The following is an 18,800-nucleotide window of genomic DNA, read 5'->3' as shown; positions in this document are numbered from 1 at the left end:
AGATGTGAAGATACCTGAATAGTTTTTGTCCTGATATTTCTTTATTTAATCTTTTATTAGATTCAAAGTTTTTTTAATCGTCAGGTTTGGCTGCATTCAGCTTTGATTGAAGAAGAATGTATATTATATACAAACCAATTATTATTTTTTACCCTGGAATTGTCATTTGTTGCAACTATAATTAGTTATTATGGATTGGCCAGTGTTGGTGTTTCTCAGCATCTCCACCGGCAGGAAGTGTGGGCATGAAAAGGCAGTCCATTAAACGTCAGGAATGGGTTCGGTGCCACAGACGCCGACACCCGGCACAAGGAGGCTCGTCTTACGCACTCATCACTCAGCGAGGCCCTTTGAAGCTTGCTGCCCGTGCAGGACCCCCGTCAGACTTCTGCTAACTAATCCCAGACCCCGGGCCCCTTCTACCCACGGCCACCTCCCCCTCACTGCTGGCCTGTTCCGGCATCAGCTCCCTCCCTCTCCAGCCTGGGCCTGTTTGGACTGGCGTGATGGGAAGCCAGGCTTCGTCTGCACAGGATCCCGGCGGGGATCAGGGCGGTCCGGCAAAACAGGCGCTGGGAGGGCGGAGACCCACGGCCCATGTTTTATTTGGATGCAGCAAGCATGCACGGCTGAGGGCATGAACAAAATGCACGGAAAGGAGCACTTGTTAAAATGAACGCCTTGTCTGGACAGCCGCTAATGGGACTTCTGTTTCCCACCTTATAATGGGCTGGAGAGTCATGTGACATAAGGGACTCCCTGTGTTCTCCAGCGCCTGGGCTCATCATCATGACAGACTCTGTCGCAAGAGAGTGACATCGTCCTACTGCAGCACTCTGTAAAACCTTCCACACTGCTTAACTATGAAGCCCAGCTCGCATGGAAACCCGAGGCCAGATACCTCTCCATGATATGAAAAAGCATGCTGTAAAACGACATGTAATTAGTCATTAGAAAGTCATGCGTAATAGAGAACTATATATTTTAACAGAGAATAACCTCAGACTCCAGAGAGTGTAATTACTGTAGGTCTTTGCGTCGCAAAGACATTCTTAACACATTTCCACACTTTGCTAATGCTAATTTAAAATATATCAGCATAACTATCCTCATTGGTCTGTGACTAGGTTTGATATGTCTGGGACCTGGTTACTGAAAGTCTTTAAAGAGTATTTAAAAAACAGTGTCTCTGCCCTAACCATAGGCCATAACCAGCTGAGGTTTATAGACTGCTATTAGTGGATTTGGGGATACAGGGTTTTCTTGCCCTACATAAGTAAGTGAATGTCTGTGATGAACTATTGCTGTGCAGTGTGCTGTGTGTGTTTCCAGAGGGCCTACTGTTTTCGGATATAACGGCTACAGACCATCGAAAGGGCCTTGGTGCTGCAGACGAGAAAGGGTGGGTCACTTCCTCACTGGGCAGCACAAATGCTTCTGTCTGCTGAAAGGATGCCAGGGGCTGATTTATGCTTACCACAGGGCCGGACGATTAAGGCTTGGCAGAGATCACGACATGCCCCGCTCTGGGGTGCTCTAGGCTGTCCTGATCTGCACTGTGCTGATCTGGGCTGTTCTGGTTTGGTCTGGTTTGTTCTGGTCTGGTCTGATCTGGGATGTTCTGGTATGTTCTGGACTGGTCGGCTGTTTCGGTCTGATCCGGTCTGCTGTTGGCTGTTCTGGGCTTTTCTGGCCTGGTCTGGTCTGGTTTGACCTGCTCTGGGCTGCTCTGGGCTACTTTAGCCAGTGATGCTAAAACAGAGCCCTGGGCAGTGCGGTGCTCCCTCTGAGAGCCTGGTGTCCCTGGTAACACAACATTTGACCAAGTTCTGATGGGTAAAAAAACTCCTGATCCAGACAGCCAAGCCATTATGGGCATTATGATCTGTTTCCAAATAGCTGGCCATAACAAACAGCGTGTTTGGAATGGTCATGTTTGATCTAATTCACTTAAATGTAGTTTTATTTATTAATAATAATAATAATAATAATAATAATAATAATAATAATAATAATAAACTTTATGTAGCACTTTTTAAAAAACAAAGTACTTTACAGAAGTATATAATAGGATTAAAATTAAATTGAAAAAAGTAAGATAAAAGAACAACAGAAAATGAAATGGAATACATTAAAGATATACTTAAGGTTAATAAAGGCTAATCTAAACAATTAAACAATATTTGTCCAGTGCTCAAATATACAACATTGTCCCAAAGTAGATTTACTTTGTGTGTGGGTACCAAAATGGACCACGCAGTGGAATGACTCTGCTAATGGGACAGCCGAGGTTCTATCGTAATGACCTCTTCAGACTTAGGCCTGATGTACTTGCATAAGGGCTACACAGAGACAGCTAGGCACTGCCGTAAGTCTCTCTGGATAGGAGCAGGAGCTGAATGCTGCAAATGTGAACATAAATCTCGTCGCTATAACTGTGACAGGAAAGGAGGACGAAGGAGGATGAACCCGCAAGAAAAGGCCTGGCTCCCCGGGGGGAACCCATCCCCTTCTCGGTGACACTGGCTAGTAGGAAACGGAAATGACTCTGGTACAATTAGGCAGAGGCATTCCAGTCGAGCAGAGGAAGACGGACTGATGTACTGTAGATACAGGCTGTTATGTCATAACTGAGAAGGCCAGTGACCCAGCTGTGCCAGGAAACAGGTTCTCCTGAGCTCATCGTGCGCTGTGATTAAGCGCTGCCTTTTTCCTGGACACGTCTCATGCCTGAGGGCCTTGGTGGGGCCTTGGTGGGGCCTTGGTGGGGCTAGGGACCCTGGTGCTACGCCGATTTCCACTGTGTCACTTCCCATCAGCCTGCCAGCCACCAGCCCTGCTCTTGCCTGCCCCTGGCAGTCATTGTCTTGTGTTGCACCACAAATTGTACCCAGCGGAGATAATGTGTCCCACACTCCCTGATTCTAATGGAGGGAATGATGGGATATTAAACTACAATACATCAGATATCAAACCGCATTCTTGAGCTTGACGTGCGTGGGATGGCAGAGAAAAGATGATGTCTTCATAAGTGGATGCTGGTGTGTTAAAAGTGCCTTTTCGATTCCCTGTAATTAGCAAGGCACCCTCAGATGACAGGCATGTAATCCGCACACGGCTATCTTGTACGTGGCTTCTAATCTGCATGGGGGTCTGTATTTTACACCACGGTTTATTTGGGAAGAGGAAGTTAAAGGCTAAAGAAAGCTCGGAGGCAGTTATTTCGTGGTAAACCTGTAGACATTACTTTACATCAGAGTTCCTGTGTGTGAAGGCTAAATAGACCAGCACTCCGCACCGTCAGGGAGCAGCACTGGGACACATGGAGCCTCTGGAGCAAAAACCTGCTGAAAGGCAGCATGCACAGAGCATGCCATCAGAAACACTGGCATCAGAAACACTGCTATCAGAAACACTACCGTCAGCATGGCGAGTGTTAGTGAAGAGTTCTCCTCCTCCATCACAGCTACTACTCAGTGTACAAAGAAGGTTTCAAATTGAAAGTTAGCCTCTGGAAGAATCTAGTTTTCCATGCATTAGGCAGTTGGGGAGGGTAATACGTGTGACTGTAATAGGCTTCAGCTGCGCATTTAATTAAAGGAAGATGGAGGGAGAAAACACAATTCCTGCGACGCGAGGAACACTGGAATTTTCCTGCATATGTCCCAGGCATTAGGACTAGCGCTAACATCTGCCCGCTGACATCTCCCCGCTGCGCGGGGTCTGCGAGCGACCTGCGGCGCCGGCATAAGCTCCGATAATGCGGCTCAGTGTAGCGGAACAGATAGCGTGCACTCCCGCGCATGACATGCTCCGCACGGTCCTTGCCGATGTTTCTTTTCCCTCCTTCCCCTGGCCATGCCCAAGCTTTGATTGGCACATTTACACTGGAGGTCCTCCAGCACAGCAACTCGGAGGAGAGACGAAGATGAAGAAAATCTGTACAGGTGCCCTGCTGGGAAAGAGAGAAATTATTGTTAATAGTTCTCACCTGTGAAACATGGACCCCTCCTGGCCAGAGGAGCTAAGGCTTTAAAATAGACTATAGACATGCAGGTTCAGGCAAGTGGGTTGTTTATTAAGCACTAATAAATTCCAAGCAGTGAGGCCACTGATCTGGCATTTTGCCTCCACTTCTCTGCTCTAGTAAAATTGAATCTTGGTGTAAATTTTTCGGTCATTGCTCAGTACAAGTACAAAGGCAACAGAACGCCATTTTTGTCCAAAGAGGGTCTGCGCTGAACCAGACAGTGTATCCCCGACAGCATCCGACAGCACCTTTCAACCAAAGACCAAAGTTCATCGGAACGCAGGAAAGAACTCCTGTTTGGATTACGACATGACGCGGAGTGCTGCGTCATTCTCTCCTGCCCTTCTGACAGCCCTGAATGAGAAGGGGCAGTTGCCATGACTCCTGGTGCTGCCCCGGACAACACACGAGGCCCTCAGCCGAGTATAAAGGGCGATGATGTAAGGTGGATGAAGCACTAGAGGATAATAATAGTATTATGGTGTGCTTTCTTTTTTTCTTTTTTTTTTATCTCCCCCAAATCTCAAGAGCTACCTGTTGCTGGGAGGCAAACACTTCTATATACCATATCCAACCTGATAGGCCCAGACCACATGAAGAAAGGAACAGAGAGAGAAAGAGAAATAAAAACTTGGGGAAAGTTTGTAGTACGTCTATCCTGCACGTGGACCTCGGACTCATGCTGCTGCTGTTTGTACTGTTCAGATACCCCAGTGACGTCCAGACCTCTTTATATCAGCTGGAGTCTCCCGGAGTCTCCCAGAGTCTCCCAGGACTGCTGGAGGCAGTACAACTGCATCTCTATCATGAACGCAAAGAAATCGGATGGTGTGCTTGGGGTCAGCTAAGCCTGCGTTAGCCTGGACTGTGTGAGACTCACAGCAACATCAGACAGTGGGATTTCAGAACTAAGGACACTTTCTCTTGTCATTTATTTGTTTGTTTTTTGGAAACAGAAAACATCTGGTTTTGGAAGATGTAATAAACTGGGAATGTTATGGAGACAGAAGAGCATGTTTTTATAGGTCACTTTGCACTGCCTCTAATCACTGTTGGTCCAGAGTTCATCCCCAAGGACGTTGTCTCCGCCGCCAGTGCTGGACAGGACAACACAGGCGGTTTTTACAAAACCATATGCAATAAGTCTGTAAAAAATCACATATGATCATGACTTTATGTGTTAGTTATGGTAAAAAGGACAGTATTTTTTCATCTGTGCACCCCTTTCACTCGCTTACAACTTTGTATCTGACACCTATATGATTTTAATATAAGGTACTGTGTATGCTGAGGTGTAATAATTTTAAAAACAAATAAGAAAAAGACATGCTTTAAAGTCATCATTTTATAGGGTTTTTCCCAAATCTCTTTTGTATGGTTATGTAAACAATAAACGGTAAACAAAAGCCCTTCAGTTCAATCTTGTACATCTGCATGTGCAACCGTGCAGATATTATTGATGCTATGGCAGATATTCTGTACTGTAGATTTCATTTGTGTCCAAAAAAGCTTTTTTAATTTCGAATGACTACAAACCCATAGCAGCTCGACTTCAATACTTCAGAGTTCAGTACTGGATTCACACTGCTATGACTTTCCGGCTCATTACGTGGCAGGCTCTCCTCGCTTGGGTTGTCACCTTGATGTTGTGAGACAGGGCCTGATGGGAAGATCAGCAGCATGATCTTATGGGAAGTGATTACACAGGCTTAGTCACCAAAGGCAAGTTCGATCCAGACAGCCAGGGTGAGGACATGTCTGTGAGGACATGCCAGCAACACACACACACACACACACACACACACACATGCATCAAACAGAATACACATGTCTGAGAGTGAGGCAGTGACTGATTTTTATACAAGAGGTATTCCCAACATGATAATATTAGACAAATGATAGCTGAAGTTTAACACAGAACTAGAGGTGGTGTGGTTTTTCCAAAGAATTGTCAAGAAATCCTTCTTGCATGTTTGCAGCACTCAATCACTGGTATTTGACTTTGGACCATTAGCCTCTGAGTTTTGGGATGTTTAACTTTGCTGAGGTTTGGCCTTTATTAGCCAGTTCCTGTTTCACTGTAGCACACTGCAGGACTCTGCCAGAGTGCAGCCCCATGTCAGTATGCTTGGCATCAGACTTGCATCAGATTTTGCTGTGGTCTGTCATTTTACAGTTCTCAGCCTGAGTCAGACCAGCTTTTAAGCAATACATCATTTCTTCCTTTGCACAGAAAGCACAACACTCGTTCTCCAGTACCATATTTAAGCAGAAAGCAACCGCCTTATAAAAGTGACGAATAACTACAATCTGAAATCAATCATCCGACTTTTTATAGATTCGCAACAATGACTCCCACAAAAAAAAAGTGTTGTTGCAGTGACAAACCATAACAACCTTTTTTTCCCTACAAACACTCAAATTTATCATCCACATTATAAAAGCACTGGGGGGAAGTGGAGGGGTAATGGCTGCCAAATGAGAGTTGATAAAATGGCCTGGCCAGCCTGACTCCCACACGCCTCCTTTTCCCCTCTGGAAACAAAGGAAATTCCTCCCCTGGCTGTGGCTGGCGTGCGTTCCATACCCCGGAGTAATGGCAAGCGCTCCTGTGGAGTCTCGCCCTGTGGTAAACTTCACTTCCTCCATTTAAAGTGCCTGGATTCCTGCACCTGGGCAGCTGTGGAGCCACCGCCCGTGTGACAAAGCAGACACGGGCTCATGTGCTAATGCTAAGTTGAATTATTACCTTATCTTTGGACCATCAGGTTTGGTTTGAATCCTTTGCTTATTTGTGTGCTTTTTAAGGCTTTTCAAGTAAAACGTTTACTTAAAACTGTGGTTGCATTGTTTTAGATTATTTACATCATTTATTTAGTGAGGATATGATTATTATTGTTGTATAAATTGTTTGATCTAACTTACACGGTTTCACTTCAAAAGAGATTTCAGGTTTCAGTTCAGCTGCTTGAACTCTATCTATCTATCTATCTATCTATCTATCTATCTATCTATCTATCTATCTATCTATCTATCTATCTATCTATCTATCTATCTATCTATCTATCTATCTATCTATCATACTTGATACTCATACGCAACGCCATGTTAACACTTTTGTTCTAGCTGGCATTTTTAAGGATTCTTTGCACTGAAGGTGCCTGGCATTTAACCACTGCACCAAGGCCCAGACCCTGACCTTTCACCTTTTCTGAATTGTAGCATGGTGGCCAATAAAACTGCTGGAGCAGGAGTTGTGGGAATAGCCCAGATAAAGGGGGGGCAGGGAGAAAAAGAAAAAGAAACAAGGAAAGTACAGCGGTGGAGATAGCGAATGAGAGAATGTGCTAACATAAAAACCCTGAAAGCGGTGTTATGTCTGTCTCCACTCTTCTGTGTTTTGCATTGATTCACACTGTTTACTGAGCAAAAAAAGGCTAATGCTAAACATGAACGAGTCAGTGGAGTTTGTGGCTAGAAGCTCCAGAGATCCTGGGGGGATCGTGGGTGCTACTCTGATGGTGGCAATCCAGGACTGAAAGCAATTATGGCTTTTAAACAGTCCAGGTGTTTGAAAGGCATAGCGGACCGCTCAGTGCAAGGATGCCAGACCCAGCAGGAGAGACCAGGATGCTCCGGGACACTCCTGCACTGGGGTTCCTGCAACTTCATAAGATGGTCATATTTTGACACGTTATGTTATAGAGGTTCAGCACGAGGCCAGGATGTAGTTCACTGTGTGCATCTGGTTTTGGAGCCTTGGGAATTCTCCTGTTCTATAGTGTAGTGAAGGGGCGGCAGGGTATGGGAAAGTCAGAGCTGCATATTAATACCCAGCTCTGATCTACAACCCCCAGGACAGACATCAGTGAGTGGCTATTGTGCTTTCATGTCTGTGCATTTTACTGTGCTTCTGAAGCAGATCTGGTTTCCTCCACCTAGGGATAAGGGCAGGGCAAAAGGGGAGGGATGTGGTGTCAGAATGGGTCAGTGTTGGGGCAAGGCGGGAGGTGGGAGCCCAGAACATCTGTCCTGCAGATGGGAGTCGAGCAGTACTGGGGACCGACTTGTGTGCGATTGCGTTTGCGCTTGTGCTTGTCATGTACTAGTGCATATGGATGTGCTAGTGCATGTGGCTGCGTTAGTACCTGCTTCGGTGCTAGGGACTGTGTTTCTGCTGTTGCATCTTGTGCTAGTGCCCGCGTTTGTGCTAGTGCACGTGTTTGTGGTAGAGTACATGGTTGTGCTGGTGCCTGTGGTTATGCTAGTGCACATGGTTGTGCTAGTGCACCTGGCTGCGGTAGCACCTGTGTTACTAGTGCCTCTGCTAGTATTTGTGGTTTTGTTAGAGTACATGGTTGTGCTAGTGCATGGGCTTCTGCTGGTGCATGTGGTTCCGCTAGTATCTGTGGTTGTGGTAGTGTGCATGGTTGTGCTGGTCCACGTGATTTTTGCTAGTGCATGTGATTTGTGCTTATGTTTGTGCTCACGCGACCTGGCCTCTGGATCCCTGCCATGGGGTAAGCTAGCAGGAAAAAGCCCCTGCCATTGAGCCACAGATCCACCATTGTGTCCATGGACCTCTGCTAATAATTTTGGCCCTGACTGAAAGACTGTAACATGGTTTGCAGCACAGGGGCTAGTAGCCATAACCACCATCCTATAAATCACACACCGTCAGTTCTCCCAGCCCCTACTTAACTATTATACCTGCGAAAAAACTGGTCTCAAATCAGAATCAGGAGGAGGTTTCCCACATACAACTGTGAAGCAGCAACAGCCTTTTAAACTTGAAAAGGTCCTCACCATGTAAACACACACTATGGAGCTGGAGTCACATTTAGGCTAAACTTTCTCCTGCCATTAAACAAGTACACTGCTGTCATATATAAAGCTTTACGATTCACACATGAAAACTATTTCGTAAATAAACCTCGACTGACAGCTGAAATAACTGCTGAAAGACAGGCAGGCTGGTGCCAGGATTAAAACTAGATGGTGGGGAGGAACCTTTCAATGACTACAGAATAAAAATAGCTGAAGTCATGAATGGAAAAGACACAAGGAAGGCTTTGGTAAATCAGAGCTGTGGAATGCAGGAAGCCTGGGCACACATGGCAAAAGTCACCACCTGTAATTACTGCCAGGCCCCAGTGAGATGGACAGAGAGAGACATGGAGAGGGGAGAAGGGAGAGAGAGAGGGAAGAGAGAGAAAGAGAGAGAGAGAGAGGGAAGAGAGACAAAGAGAGAGAGAGAGAGGGAAGAAAAATAGGGAGAGAGGGAGATGCAAGGAAGACACAAATGGAGAGAGGAAAGAAATGAGAGTTAAAGCAGGTGGCTGAGAGAGAGAGAGAGAGAGAGAGAGAGAGAGAGAGAGAGAGAGAGAGAGAATGAGAGAGAGAGAGAGAGAGATGGCTGTACAAGCATGAATCAGTAGACAGCACTCTTACTGTTAGACTGGCAGCGTAAAACTCACAAAACTGCCTAAATAAGCAAAAAAAGAGGACAGAGACAATCAAAATGGCTCCACAGAGACCTGAATGTGGCTCCAACTGCTATCACTGCTGTACAGCCACACTACCCATGAGAAAGGAGAGAGAGAGAGAGAGAGAGAGAGAGAGAGAACGGAGAGCCCGCTGAACAGAAGCACAAGACTGCATGCTCACTGAACTCTCATAACGAAACTGACAGAACTGCATAATCACATCATGGACCACTGAGCTCCAGGAATGCTGTATAACACATTGGGCGAGAGGAAAGGAGAGAGGAAGAGATTGAGGGAGGGAGAGAGAGAGAGAGAGAGAGAGAGAGAGCGAGAGAGAGAAAAGTAGGGGAAAAGACAGATAAGAGGCCAAATATGTGGGTGTAGGTTGGGGGAAGCTATTTCAAGCCCAGCAGCCTAATGTGATTTGCAGCTCGGAGCGGGCCGTATGAATTTATCTGGAAAATAAAGACGGCGGCTCTGTAACGGAGATGGAGGCCTTGCCTTTAGATGTTGGTGAGACCATTCAGAATGATTTTTCGTCGCATTCTGAGGAAGGGAACATGAAAGCAGAAGGAGAAGGAGTCTTCCGGCACAGACCCAGGCTGGTTCTCATCTGGATAATAGCACGCTCTCGGGACCTAATTCAGACCGACTGATATGACGGTCTCCCATTAGGCAAAATTAATAGCTATATATAATCAAAATGCGTATACACAAGCAGAGTGTGAGCTAGGACTCTTGGAGCGCTCCACTGGGTAGTCAACTTTGGGCATATTACATCTGTGAATAGAGGACACTGTCTGGCTACATACCTTCCCTCAGATGCTTTGTAGCAAGTCTTTCCCTTATCAAACCACACCATAAATCTCACCATATCTCCCATGCACTGAGAGTTTCTCACACACACGAGGCACATGGCATTGCTGGGGATTGAGGTTGAAGTGCTAGACCTGAAGTAAAAACAGCTTCCCGACCATACAAACAATCTTGGACTAGGTCTTTAATCTTAGATGATGCGGTTTGGGAATACAGCCTTAATATTAAAAAAAAAATGTTTTTATTTAAAAGTCTCCTTATTGGATTTGTCTTGGCGGTCTGAAGCCAAGGTTGGTTTGGTCTTGGTCTTTGTCTTGGTCTCAGGGCTTATGATCTTGACTTGAAAAACGTGCTCTGTAATGCTTTCAGTCTCCTACATATCTCAAGCATGACATTGTAAAATATGAGACCTTTCTCATCACTTTTAAAGCTCTTCATGGTCTTGCTCCAGATTAGCTGGCAGTGCTCCATAATCGGGCCTGTGGAGAATGGCTTCCAAAAATTTCCTATGTCTAGGCTGTCGTCTCCATCTTTCTGCGATGCTGAAAAGTTGAAAACGTTGAGTGGCCGCAGTGTTTGAAAGGTGCTATATAAATATATTTGCATTGCCTTTCCTTTCCTTTCCCTTCTGGTATCCAAATCCAAATGGTATCCAAAAGCCAGTACTAGAGTGTCATAGGCTGTCACCCAGTTAATTGTGTCTTAATCATTATAATTACAATTATATTCACAAAGCAATTGTTATGTTGTTTTATACCCCACGACTGTTGTTTTAAACCCCATGCCTGTTGTTTTATATTCCCTCACTGTTGTTTTATACCCCAGGATTATTGTTTTATACCTTATGCCTATTGTTTTATACTCCATGACTGTTGTTTTATACTCCATGATTATTGTTTTATATTCCCTCACTGTTGTTTTATACCTTATGCTTGTCATTTTATACTCCATGCCTGTCGTTTTATACCCTATGCCTGTCGTTTTATATTCCATGGCTGTTTTTTCTACCCTATACCTGTGATTTTATACTCCATGACTGTTGTTTTATATTCCCCGACTGTTGTTTTATACCCCATGACTGTTGTTTTATACCCTACGACTGTTGTTTGTTGTTCCTTATATATTGCGAAGTGACCTTGACATTCATGAAGATGAGGATGATGAGGAGGAGGAGGAGGAGGTGGATTGATGAGGAGCAGGAGGAGGAAGAGGATGATGATGAAGAAGATGAGGTAGAAGATGATGAGGAGGATGAGGATGATGATGAGGAGGGGGAGGATGTTGATGATGATGAGGAGGAGCAGGAGGAGGAATAGGAGGAGGATGGTGATGATGATGATGCGGTGGAGGAGGAGGATGATGAGGAGGAAGAAGATGATGATGATTTTGTATATTATAAAATTAATGTACTCGAGTCCTAGACATAACTGCATCAGCTCCACTCCACTGTTGTGCTGGATTCTGCAAGAGCAATCTTCATTCACCTCCTCGTGTACAGGAATCTTCACCCACCACCTTGTGAACATGGATCACCCTCCTCCTTGTGAACAGGGATCTTCACCCACCTTCTTGTAAGCAATACACAGTGGTGATGCAAAGTGATATTGAGTTTCTTTGATATATTGTACTCAACCTTTTTAGGGGAAGATGTCTCAAAGATGTGCACCTCATGTTGAAGGAATTTCTCCATGGGTGGGTGTATGAGATGACGTCTGGCAGGCCTACAGAGATAGATATGAGGCCTGTGATTTATTGATTTTGGTTGAGGGACATGGAGCACCATGCTGGATGCACTCAGAATTTCCAGCAGCTGCTTCAACGCTCAATAACTTCCAGCCTGGAAGGAGGGAAAAATCCTCTCTGGAATCATTCATCCCACCTCCTCCGATTCACATAGAACCATATGCGGAAATGCAGAAATCAAAGGTGCTTCCAGATCAGATAGATTTGCTAATGCAGGCGGGAGTGTCCGGCACTATTCCTCTCCATTTTAGAAGGTAACAGGAGTGTCCCGGTGATATGAATTTATTTTTCTCCCTCTGTCCCAGTTATATCCGCTGTTTGTTAGATTTGGCAAGTCTGGAGGAGTTATGTGCTGGAGCCCCTATCAAAACAGGAGTGGACCAGAAACCAGAGAACACTGGCTGTTTTTCTGTGATTAATCTCACCTCCTGAAGCTGATTCATATCTGTAGACTCCGACTGGCTCGCAGGCAAAACCACGACTCACCAGTTTTTCCTTCAGCTGTTCTTTGTAATCCAGGCGACTTCTCACCAGCACCTGAGACCTGGAGAGTGACTGGGCTTGGTTTCTATTTCCCTCTTGACATGAGTCGTACATTAAGCACTGAAAAAGGTTTGCTTTCAGAACAGCCCCAGAGAGTAAGAGAGGACCATTAAAGCTTGTGGGAGTATTACAGCTCGGCCACGGACTCCTGGCGTGTCTAAGGAGGAGAGCACCACTCCCCTGCAGCGGGCTCTCACCCTGCTCCTCTCAGAGTAGTACACACGTGTGCTCACATTTACTCACACACATGCTTACACCCACTTACACAAATGCTCACACCCACTCACAGGTGTGCTCATACCCACTCAAACACTCTCATAAGCAGTGAAGCTCTCATTGTAATCCACATCTGGGCAGGGTGGACGATGCGCCAGCAGTGCTGAGTGCCGTCTGGGAGAGATGCAGCCATATTGCACTGATGGAGTCACAGGTGGAGATGCAGATGGAGACAAAGATGGAGATGCAGTGGGAGACGTCCTCTGAAGAAACCATTCACTTTAAAAAGTTAGAACAGCCATTTAGGATCAATCACAATGGATTAAAAAAAAAAACATTTTAATGTAATTATTATTTATGTAGTTCAGCTGAGAACTGATACGTTATGTCCACCATAATAATAAATAATTACAAGCAACTGACTGTAAGTTTAAAGTAAATATAAGAAAAATCATGCAAAACATACAAAAAGGGATATTTATCAGCTGGTCTCCCAACATTTTCCTGATGGGTGTTATGAAGTCTTCCCAGCCCACTGAGTTTGCCATACCCAGATTCTCCCACTCCAGCAAGACTCCCAGACTAAGTGGATCACCTTCTCCTGACTACTAATGTGCAACACCTGTTTCTCTCTAATTAATCACCCTTTGTCCTCTTTTATAGACTTCCTCGTCCCTCAGTACACATACCCAGCATATTCCAGTCTTGTTGATTTTCATTTAAATCATAAAATCAAAACTTCTTTGATGAAGTACAAAGTGAAGTACTCTCGGATAAAGAATTGGGAATGATAAGAAAAAAACAATAACAGGGAATTTTGTTGGTTTGTGCTCTTTCCATCCTTGGTGTTTTTATTCAGTGTCAATTGATCAATCCAAGTTTATTTATGTAGCACTTTTTACAACAGCTCTTGTCACAAAGCAGCTTTATACATGTTAGTCCAAGCCCCCAGGGAGCAAGACAATGTTAATAGTGATGAGGAAAAACTCCCTGAGATTGTAAGGAAGAAACCTCTAGACCCAAGACTCAAAAGGGTGAACCCAGCTACCTCTGGTAGACACTGGCTAGCATAATGGCTAGCATAATGTTACGAGCAGAAATAATCAATAATAAGCTAGAAAACAGAAGAGAGAAATAAAGCACAAGCAAGGCAATGACACTGATATTACTAATAGTGTTTTTATGTCTGGGACGATTATGGCAGTACTCTAAAACGCGTAACATTAAAATGGTACAGCTAACATGATGTGAGATTATAGGGATAGCACATATCATTAAAGATAAACCAGACGCTTGGGCAGATAGGAACTTGTCCAGTCTGGATTTGATTATAAGTGTGTCAGAGTCCAAGGTCCAGGTCTGGTTCAGGACCAACTCAGGGAAGGTGAGGGTTTTTTTTATCAGGCACGCTGCAAACAAGAGAGTTCATGGTGGTAGGGAATGGTCCAGGGGCAGGTGGGCAAGGAGGCCTGACCTCCCTTGGCCTCCACTTGTATCACAGAGCCAGAAGGAGCAGGAACAGCTCAGAGAGTCGGGATAGGATAGTAGGGATGATAACAGAGTTAATATAGCTGTAAAACTGGGAACAATTGCATTTGTAAATGCAGTAAATATCAAAGAATATAGCCAAAAGTGTGTGAAAGGTACATTTCAGTACAGATCGAGAGCACGTACTTAATCCTGTACTGAATCAGGGAGCGCATTCCGAAATCGAGGTCATCAGGGCAGGAACAGTTCAGAGAAAGGACACAGGTCTTTGGCTGTTGTGTTTTGAACCAACTCGAGCTTACACAGTGATTTACTAATAAACCAGTCAGAAGAGCATTACAGTAGTCCAGCCTTGAGGTTGTGAAGGCATAGATAAGTTTTTCAGTACCTTTAAGAGATAGTATCTTTCCCAGTTTAGCAATATCGCATAGGTAGAAGCAGTTCGATCAGGATCCTATGGTCTATGGTATCAAATGTAGCAAGAGCACAGTCATTATCAACCTCTTGAGGTTCTGATGCATTGGGTTCTTAGCCCCACCTCCTACCGCAGGCCCATTATACGGTGGAGTGTTCTGGTGTACGTAAATGTTCAGTTTTGGCTGATTTTCCTCCGTATTCCTCATGACTTTCTCACACTGCTTCCTTACCACCACGTGTCTGACACATTTGGTACTGTTGGTCAGACTGGTTATGGCTTCGACCCATAATAAGAGCCCTATTTCATGCTAGTTTATGTCCTAATTGCTCTAACTAATTACAGATCACTAACTCACCCTTCAAGCAGCAGTGCTATGGGTAATAAAATACAATGTAACACAGTAATTTGCAAAGTACAAAGAAGAGAGTAACTTTGGAGTAACAAGGTATGGTTACCTATTATAGTCTGAAGAAAAAAATGCATTATTTCTAACTGATTGGTTTTTCTAAATAACTGCCCCAACATTGTTAACCACAGGCTAGCTCAGACAAGCGTGCTGCAAGTTCGTGTGAAAGTATGCTAAGACACAAAGGCAATTCAAAGGCACATGCAGATAAACAAACATAGGCTTGAATATCAAATAGTAAACCATCCAGCAAACAAATCCAAAACAGTGTAAGTCCAAAAGATGGATAATGGAAAAGCAAATAGGTAAACAATAAATAACAGAACTCATGTAACAGCTTGGAGTCACAAAGACTAAATATAGCAGACTTCACAGGAACATGGACACAAACAGTCTTATATACACAACGTAATGGGGTTATTGGGAACAGGTGCAGGTGATTAGTAGGGTGAAGGTGACAGTGGATGTAGCTGGGCAGATGAATTCTGGGAATTGAAGTCTGGTTTAGCGGGCATGGGTATCACAACCACAACCACCTAAATGATAGAGCTTATTATCTGAACTCTAGTTCACTGTGGTCTCACACTTAAACAGTCACTGAATCTGAATAACTTTTAAACTTTTATTAACGCTTCACCCAGAATCACATACAGCTGGGGTTTTTTTTTGGGAACCCTTTTTCATGCTGGTTTCATTGCTAACCAGTTACGCATCTGATTCATTTGTGAGCTCTGACTCCCGTTGAGTTCAGCCTCGTGAAATCTGCAGGAGCCGGGGATGTCACTGGTGGTCTGGCTGAGCTGATTCGCTAGCGGGATGCGTCTGAGTCAAATCACGCCACTGCTTAGTCAGAGCCCACTTTGATAACTCTCTGTGGAGTCAAAGACAGAGGGAACATTTCAGGACAGAATGCTTATAAAATTCCGTCAGGGGTCAGATTACGTGGAATGTGTTCTAACATTTCCTTCAGTTTTCCTTTCACCCACACATGGATGTTGTATATTCACTTCTGTAGCAGATCACACACACACACGGAGCTTCCCTTTGGAAAGACAGGCTAGCACACATTATAACAACAGCCCAACCAGCTGCAGAGAGGGGAGTAAAAAAATGCATTTAGAAAAACACAGAGAGAGCAAGAGTGGGATGAATCAAAGCGATCTTTAGCTCACAGCCAACAGACAACACTTCCAATACAGGCTTTCCCTAATGAGCCCATTCCTGATCTTGTGTCAACTGATATACTGCTCAAATTCCATGTATTTAGAATTTGTTAAAGTTCAGCAAGTCATGTTATGCTTTTGGTCACCTCAGTCTTCTCATAGAACATATTTTTATCCCTTTCCATGGTAGCAGTTAGCTCCTAGAGTGTAACAAGCTGGATGTTTGCATGCACACACAGTCTATCTCAAAAGGTGGCTTGGAGCTCGAGAATCTCCAGGCATGTAATTCGACATTATATCAGATAATCTATGGCTGGAAAATCAGTCCAATAATTAACAGCCTTGCAGCAGTGTGTACTGCCTGCAGTGTCTGTGGTCAAAGATCAAAGTTGCTAGACACACAGTCTTGATCTAGCAGAGCCAGATGACGACAGGCCGGGCGTGTGCGGAGGCGTCTGGTATCACCCTGGTATGATATTTCAAACAGACGCAAATATTTGTGCAGCGGACCCGAACGTGGCCACACCCCTCTGGACTGGGACAGAGGAGAAACTGCGTGCAGCCTCCTTCCCAAATGGGGAGGAAAGATTAAAAGGGTTCTTCGTCTGCACACATCACTCTGATACCCATCACCACCACAGTGTAGAGGGGTACAGCTTAGGCTCAGGAGGGTAAAGTCCACCCTGGAATGGGGGGATTCCATCTGAATGGCTTCGGTAATTAGCTCGAAGCAGCAGCTCGAGTGGACTGGTGAATTAATTTAGGGTGATGTGTAATTATATCAGGGCTTTTACTTCGCTACCTGTCTGGCACACGTCTACCCCAGAGACCCTCACGTCCGACCACTCGTGTGTTTTAATCAGTGGCCGATTCTGCAAGGAACGTTGTCTCCGCCCTCGCTCCGGGCGGTTGTGTGCAAACGGCCCCGGGGCAGGCGGGAGTGGCTCCGGGAGTCAGGAGCCCAACCGAGCCCGAGGTCGGCTCTCCCGTGAAAGTTGGGGTGCTTTCTTCCCCCTGCTCGGACACGTACCGCTCGTGAGTCTTTCTGGCGTGAGCATGGGTGAGGCCGTCCGTGCAGACCCCCTTTAGCACAATGCATCCTGGCCTCCAGTTTAAACTCACGGGAGGCAGTAATGAAAGTCTGTGCTGCCCACCTTCGTCACTCCTCACAATCAGGCGTAGTATAAACACAACTCTCTGGCCATGGGGGCCACGGGGGCCACGGGGGCCATGGGGGCCATGGGGGCCACATTTCCTTGCATATATTTCAATACCCTATTCATGTTTTTTTTTTTTTTACTTTTTGGTCTGGGTAGTATTTGAAAAGAGTCAGGTAGGATGGCAAGGTGGGGGTGGGGTTGGTTGGGATGGGGCTAGTTAGAGAAAAGGGGTCTCGAATGCCTCTGTGTTAAATATGAAAATATATAATAGCATAATGTGTTCAGTATGCATACTTGAAGGAAACCATATGAAAGGGGGCAGACAAAGAACCTACTGTGTTCCAGCTCTGGTTCGTCCACACCCCCTTTTCCCGTCTCTGTCTTTGAGAGAGAGAGAGAGAGAGAGAGAGAGAGAGAGAGAGAGAGAGAGAGAGAGAGAGAGTGAGTGAGTGAGACGGGATAGGCATGAGAGAGGGAGAGAATGGGAAAGTGTGAGTGCGGGTGAAAGAAAGAGTGAGCAATGAAGAAGGAAGAGTGACAGGCGCAAGAACAAAAGGAGGTCTGAAAAAGAGCAGCGCGTACGAGCTGTCTCTCACACTCACACGTGCGTGCGTGCACACACGCGCACACGCGCGCGCACACGCATGCACACCGCCGCACAGAAGACCACAGGTGAGTGTGTATCTGCTGAATTCATTTCGTAGCCATGAGTGTCTGCTGGGTGGAAGGGCGAATCTGATCTAACGGACGGTGGGGGTCAAACCGCCGTTGGTCTAACAGGGCTGGTGCTCTGAGGGGCTCTGTGCTCTAGACAGCAGCCCGGTATCACCTGTTGAATATTAACGTCTGTCCTTCAGGGACCCGAGGCTCTGCTTCGCCAGCCATGGAGAATGCATGCGCCTGCCTGCAAGAGGAATGCTGCTCATGTCTTTGCTTTATTGTAGACTAAATATTTAGCTTTGGTGACCGAGCTTGCTGGCCTCTTCTCCTGCTCAGTAGAGGATAAACACAAGCTCAGCGTATACTCAGATCTGAGCGTGTGCGTGGTGCGTGCTTGGTGTGCGTCTGATCTCAAGTTGTAGCTGTGTATTTTGGCTGTTTGTATGTTTAGAGGCTATTCCCATGAAAGCTCTGGCCAGTCTTTAACCTGTGTGTATGTGTGTGTGTGTGTGTGTGTGTGTGTGTGTGTGTGTGTGTGTGTATGTATGTGTGTGTGTGTGTGTGTGTGTGTGTGTGTGTGTGTGTGTGTGTGTGTATGTGTGTGTGTGTGTGTGTGTGTGTGTGTGTGTGTGTGTGTGTGTGTGTGTGTGTGTGTGTATGTATGTGTGTGT

General features: G+C 45.4%; 1 protein-coding gene across 1 annotated transcript in view; it reads left to right on the top strand.

Annotated features, from left to right (window-relative positions):
• Window positions 1-17,927: 17,927 nt before the first annotated feature.
• LOC113588226 (synaptopodin) overlaps window positions 17,928-18,800 on the top strand; it is a 22,319-nt gene continuing 21,446 nt past the window's right edge. The window contains exon 1 of the mRNA XM_027027327.2: window positions 17,928-18,141. Within this exon, the coding sequence (XP_026883128.2) occupies window positions 18,114-18,141 (28 nt within the window). The 5' untranslated portion in view covers window positions 17,928-18,113. The remainder of the gene's footprint in view (window positions 18,142-18,800) is intronic.

The sequence above is a fragment of the Electrophorus electricus genome, chromosome 2 (genome assembly GCF_013358815.1).
Source record: "Electrophorus electricus isolate fEleEle1 chromosome 2, fEleEle1.pri, whole genome shotgun sequence".
Taxonomy (NCBI): Eukaryota; Metazoa; Chordata; class Actinopteri; order Gymnotiformes; family Gymnotidae; genus Electrophorus; species Electrophorus electricus.
This window is presented reverse-complemented; position numbering and strand designations above follow the sequence as displayed.